Genomic DNA, 6,000 nt, shown 5'->3' on the forward strand with positions numbered 1-6,000 from the left:
GCTACGGATACAGGTGCATCTTACTGTACTCCGTACACCAGGGATACCTCTCCCAGTCCCTTTCTCATCCCGACCAACACGTGTACCTGCACAGTAAGGGAAAGGAACAGCACCTTGCTTTTCTCCCTGTGCCTGAGGCTAGTGACACGGGCCATCGCGACACGGATCAGTGCCGCGGCATCTTATCATGCCAACCTACCTAATACCTACATTGTAGGTAGGTAGATACACCACCCTCCCTTATCCTGCTTAGGTAGGTACCTTGAGTACACAGGAGTAACATGTATAGTATATACCTACCTCCTCGCATCGTCGACTCCATCCACCTGCCGATGACATTCACGTGGTCGAGCGCCTTGCCCCGACTGCTCGCTGGCTACCTTGGGACGGGAAAGAAGACAAAAACAACAGAACGGTCAGGGAGGGAAGTTGGGGCGTAAAGTCGATCTTCCCTGCCTACCTACCATCTTATAAACTTTGCAAATTATTACAAAGAGCCTTGGGGCCATGAGCCGGCTCTCATCTTACAAAGCGTCTGTCTAGTGAGCACTAAGCAAGAGCCGGAGCACTTGTCAACTCGCCCCGGCAAACTACCTATCTTGGCTTAAGTACCTAGGTACCTAGCCTGGCCGACGTCCGCCTGTCGTCGCCTGCCCTCCGCAAATGCTACGCGGCAAATTCGCACGCCAACCCGGCATATCCATCCCATACTACTAAACTCCATGTGCGCACCAAGGCTAACCTTTATCCCGCGCCCCGTCTTCCTGCAGCGCCTTCGCTGGTCCGATCTTGTCGTATTGCCTCGCCCTCCGCCCGCCGCAAAACAACAGGCCAAGATGCGCCCACTCGTACGTGTGTGTGCTGTGCTGTGCTGCACCGCGCACTCACCGAAGCAACACAGGCTTTTCAGCTGGTCTTTGCCTCCTCGATTCAGATGCTGCCGTTGTTGGGATCGCCACCACCGTTCTTTTGGCTTGACTAAGCCCAGCCTATCCCAGCTTGGCCGACCCGTTTGGTTTGCTTCTGTTTTCTTGTTCAGCACGGATGCCGCGTTTCCTCGTTGCTCCCAGTTGAGTCCAGTCTAGCCAAGGACCCGTCATGTCGTGTCCCTTGCGGCCATACTCGCCGACTGCCTACCCCATTTCAAGTCCAAGGGTCAACCAGGCGCTACCAGAACCATCAGAGAGCACTCAGTTATCTCGCCCTGCCCAACCGCTCGTCAGTTTATGCATTGCCCTGCTCATCCTCTTTCCCACAGAGGTCGGTTCTGCTCCCCTTGAACCTTGGACTGACTGGCGGCGCATTGACTCGTCATTCTGCAATGTCTCGCTCTCGTCCCTTTCTTTGACCGTTCGTCACCGCCCTGTCATCGTGTGTGTCTGTCTGTTAGTCCGTCTGTCACGGGCGGTACCTTGCCTTACTCGCCCCTGGTGTCTCCCGTCACACATCACCGCAAGGCCGGCTTCGCCCACCCACCAGCGCGGCGCTTGCCGGTCTACCTTCAGCCCAGAGCAGGGGCCTTTGGGTCTTGTGGTGTGGCACCAGCCGACGTGGGGAGCGGAGCGCCGGTCGTCCAAACCCAGGGACGCAAAGACGCTTCATGGACCAGGGGCTGGGACGAACCTCGGTGGCCGGGAGCCAGGGTTAAGAATCAGAGGGGGTGTGTGGGACGAGATGGGATGGGCTGTGAATGGGCGGGTGGATGTCCGTGTGGATGTGGAGGGTTCACTTTCAATTCAGGTGGGTGCAACCTTCCTCGCCTTTCCACCTCACTCCTGGCCTGCGTCGCCCTCCTTCGCTGCCGCGCATCTTTCGGAGAAGGTCGAGTACCCCTACTGAGATACGCAGTACCTCGGTGTATGCAGCTCATTGCATAGATCGCTCAAGGTCCTTTTTTCGAGTTCTCTGTCGTCCCCCCTTTTTCTGCTGACATGGGCACACACGCACACACACACACACACGCACACACACACGCAGACGGCACGCACTTTCCACCCACCGAATCTCCTCATACAGATACGCTTTACAGTAAGAACAGGTAAGTACATATGTATACACACCCTCGCTCTCATAGCCTGCTTCGGCCTCCATCCACCGCACATTGTCTTTCCCACGCTTCTCCATCCTCATCCCATCTTCTGGGGTTGCCTTGCATCACGTTGTACAGTTTACTCTGCACTGGGCAGTCTGCACTGCACGTCTTCTGCACAGCTCCGCTACTCAGACCATGTCATATCCTGCAATGCCTCCACTGCTTGCTTACCTTGCCTTACGAATACATAGTAACATACTGTATGCAGCTTTGCTGGCTTGCCCTGACTGTCCTGCCCTGGTCCTTAGAGCCCCTCTGCTGGGGGCTTTCCCCTTTCCCTTCCTTTCCCTTCCCTCCCAGAGCAGAGCTTGAGAGTCAAGAGTGGTGACACCCTTGCTCCCTTGGTCTCCCGATACCTCCACCCATATGATCTCCTCGCTGCTAGGGGGTACCCGGTGGATAACGAGAGAGAGAGACACCCCCTTCTTGCCCACCCATGCCCTGCCGCCACCCCGGCGCCTACCTGCCGCGCGACTTACACCCACGTCGGCTTGCGCACACACACAGACACACACACACACACACACACACACAAGCTCAGCGCTCTGTGATAATGGGCCAACGAGACAAATGGATACATCTTCCGCCTCTCACCCCCCTCCCCCTCCCGACACCACTTTCTCTCACTCCTTCTTGTCATTGTTTTCTGTGCCCTTTCCCTCTCGTCAAGCCTTGTCTGTGCTCCTCAGGCCCTTGCCTAGACTGATCGAACATCTCGCCCTCAGGCTTTGGGAGGACTTTGGCAGACCTTGCTGTCTCACCTCGTTGCGGCCCTGCCCCGTTGGATCTTAAAGCGGACAAGCTCCCCTCGATTTGCTGCTCCGAATCCCGCGCCTCTCATACTCACGTTCTCTCTTCGCACCTCTCTTAATAATAGGCTTTCAGCCTCCTAACCTCAAGTCATTCTTTCACCTCCAGTCCATGAATTGAGCCTGCCTCCGTCGTTATCACAGGAAACATTATATGCATGCCTACACTCGCCACGACGCTCATCACACACTCGCGCTACCACATTCGTTCACATCGCCATCCAACCACGGATTGAGCCTCCGGTGACATTGACTGGTCCATAATCGAAGCTCCAGCAGCTTTGCTATATCGACAACAATGGCGTACTACCAAGACTACCAGACGACATACGACTATGCTGCCTTCAGCACCCCGTTTCCCGGGAACTTGTACCAAAACGAGTACAACCTGGAGTTTTACCGACAGCAAGCTGCTATGATGAACCGAGGCATATTCCCGGGCGTTGGTGGAAAGGCTACCGAGTCTAAGCCGAGACTTGCCAAGGAAGAGGTCGACAAGCTTGAGAGGGAATTCCAGAGGAACAACAAGCCCAACAGCAGTCTGAAGAAGCAGCTTGCCGAGGAAATGCGAGTGGACATCGCAAGAATCAACGTACTTATATACCCCCTCTTTTCCGTCTCGCGACATACACTGACCCGGTCTAGAATTGGTTCCAAAACCGTCGAGCAAAGGCGAAGCAGGAGAAGAGGGCACAGGAGAACGAGGCTCGCCGCAGGTCGGAGCAAATTGCCGAGGAACCCAGCAACTCCGAGACTATCAGAGAGTCTTTTCAAGACCACGACGACGACCTTCGCCCGTCCACCGCCCCCTTCCCGCCCGTCAAGTCACAGCCGGATATGGCCTCTGCCCGCGAAAGCTCGCCATTCGAAGGGGCTGAGACCACGGAACAATCTGTAGAACAACCACAGGCCGTTGCCGAGGAGACAGAGTCTGAATACGCCTCGCCCGAATCTTCCAACTCCTTCCCGCACCAAGAGCTCAACATTAGTTACAACTTGGCCTCTGACCCCTTCTTCTCGAACCAGTCCTCGTGTGACTTCACTTCGTCCATGCCTTTGGAGGCCAACAACCAGACCCCCGGTCACCTGACTCTTTCGATACCTAACCAGTACTTGCCGCACCTTTCCGAGTCAGCGAGCGCTTCATCCTTCTCTTCATACCACCACCTGTCCAGTGCAAGCGACTTCGGAGATTCACTGGCGCCTATGCCGCCACATGGCCTGTCCGGCAACTTGACTGAGCCGACCCCTATCAACGTGAAGCAGGAGCAAATGCATGCCGACGTCATTGACAAGTTTGACCAATTCTCGCCTGCGTCGATGTCTCATTCACCACCCGACATCTCCACCTCCGACTTCCGTTTCAAGTCGCCGTCGACCATCGACATCGCTAGCAGGAGAAACTCCAAACGGCCCGCTCAGCTTGTCAGCTGCGTGAGAAGCCAGTCGTACAACTACTCGGGCCCGAAGACGGGCATTGAGATGCCCAGGAGGATGGAGGCACCGAGTCCAATGCGTCGGGTGGCATCTGCGACAGGCAACTTTCCCAGAGGAATTCAAAAGATGGCTAGCTCGGGCCCAAGATCGCCCCTGTACTTTGACCGCAACCAGGAGAACCTTCTTCTCCAGATGGCCTCAAGGTCCTCGGTATCCCGAAGCCCTGGAGCGCCACCCACGCCCAACACGCCCATTGTTACTGGCCATCAGACCCGGCGTGAGACAACCGTATCGTCCATGTCCTCGGCCGAGGACGAAAAGAGCTACAACCTTCAAAACACCCTGACAGTACCCCAGTACAGCATGGATCCGACCATGAGGACGCCGCCAGACACGCCCGGGATGCTGACGACGATGCCAAACTCAATATTCCCGACTTTCGACTTCAACGTGCCCGATGACCCTCTCCCTACGCCCGGCTTCGGTGGCTTTGAGCAGGAGTTTTCCACCATGTCTACGAGCATCCCGAGCTACGTCGCACACGGTTGCGCAAGCCAGCCGGTGACACCTTCATATCCTCCCAGCAACATGGGGCCGGCATTCTACTCGCCCTATAGTGGCAACACCGAGTACAACTGGTCGGATGCCCCGGCCGTCTCAGTCAAGCTGTCGCCCGACCAGTCACGGTCAAGACAGTTCCAATTCACCAACATGACTGCGCAAGACTTCCATGGAGAATGAGCCACTACTTGTCTAGGGGGTGTCTTATTGGAGGTCTTGCCTTCGCATCTGCGTGGGTGAGAGTACTTAGGGCACACGAGTCTTGACGCGACAGCCACGCTCTGGGGGCTTTGTTTTCTCCACAGCATTGCCCATGGGGCTTTGTACAACAACGACGACACAAGGTTTCAGGCGCGCAAATTTTTTCATATCACTTTGTACCTACAGCGACAGCAAAAATCATTGGCGATCGGCGCGTTACCGGGCTCCTCGGACATTCTTGCTTTTACTTTACTGCTTTGTTAGGCAACGATTTCCCTTTTTCCATGATACCTACTGCATACACATCCAAGAAAACATTCTCTTACCCTAATGTAATGATATACATACGGCTTATGTCCTGCTGCCGGCGGCGCTGTTTGTGGCTGAAGAAAGAAGCCAGAGGGAAAGGAGGGCGCAGGGGGCATAAGGACCTGGATACCCCGACGGAAGGAACAGGACAGTCTAGGAATGGGGGGATTCACGGGGTTCAGTCAAGGTCGGGCATTGAGTCATGGGCGGGAAAGTGGAGGAGGATACAGGTTGGCATGCAACCGATGGCTGGATCCCGAGGTTCGGGATGGTTGGTATGGTGTTAATCTTGCTACGGTTTTGGGATACGCCAGGATAGGAGGTCAAAATAAAAAGAGAAATATAGTACAACAACTTGCACCCGTATTTCTAACCCATCAAAAGCCAGTGACATGAGTTGGGGGGATGGGATCACAGTTCCTGGCTGAGGCCCCTCCACCAGTTCAACGGGAGTCTTACTAGTGTCTTGCTAGCTGAAGGATAACTTTGGGTAACACACCGGCCGGCGAGTCCCCGGCAGCCAAGCTCCGGTCCGTTTCTCTTGGCCCTTCTGGAATGTCTCGTCTTCTCAACATGTCAATGAAGCCCTGC

At 55.4% G+C, this 6,000-nt stretch overlaps 2 protein-coding genes across 2 annotated transcripts; both read left to right on the forward strand.

Annotated features, from left to right (window-relative positions):
- The first annotated feature begins 774 nt into the window (after positions 1-774).
- On the forward strand, positions 775-2,623 carry LY79DRAFT_539888 (uncharacterized protein). The gene is made up of 2 exons (XM_060556837.1): positions 775-1,740; positions 1,849-2,623. The coding sequence occupies exons 1-2, from the start codon at positions 1,099-1,101 to the stop codon at positions 2,281-2,283; spliced, it is 1,077 nt and encodes a 358-aa protein (XP_060418739.1). The 5' UTR covers positions 775-1,098; the 3' UTR covers positions 2,284-2,623.
- A 179-nt stretch (positions 2,624-2,802) lies between these two features.
- Positions 2,803-5,232, forward strand: LY79DRAFT_325127 (homeobox domain-containing protein). The gene is made up of 2 exons (XM_060552444.1): positions 2,803-3,493; positions 3,547-5,232. The coding sequence occupies exons 1-2, from the start codon at positions 3,200-3,202 to the stop codon at positions 5,077-5,079; spliced, it is 1,827 nt and encodes a 608-aa protein (XP_060418740.1). The 5' UTR covers positions 2,803-3,199; the 3' UTR covers positions 5,080-5,232.
- Positions 5,233-6,000: the final 768 nt, after the last annotated feature.

This window comes from Colletotrichum navitas (assembly GCF_030913465.1).
Source record: "Colletotrichum navitas strain CBS 125086 chromosome Unknown LY79scaffold_6, whole genome shotgun sequence".
Taxonomy (NCBI): domain Eukaryota; kingdom Fungi; phylum Ascomycota; class Sordariomycetes; order Glomerellales; family Glomerellaceae; genus Colletotrichum; species Colletotrichum navitas.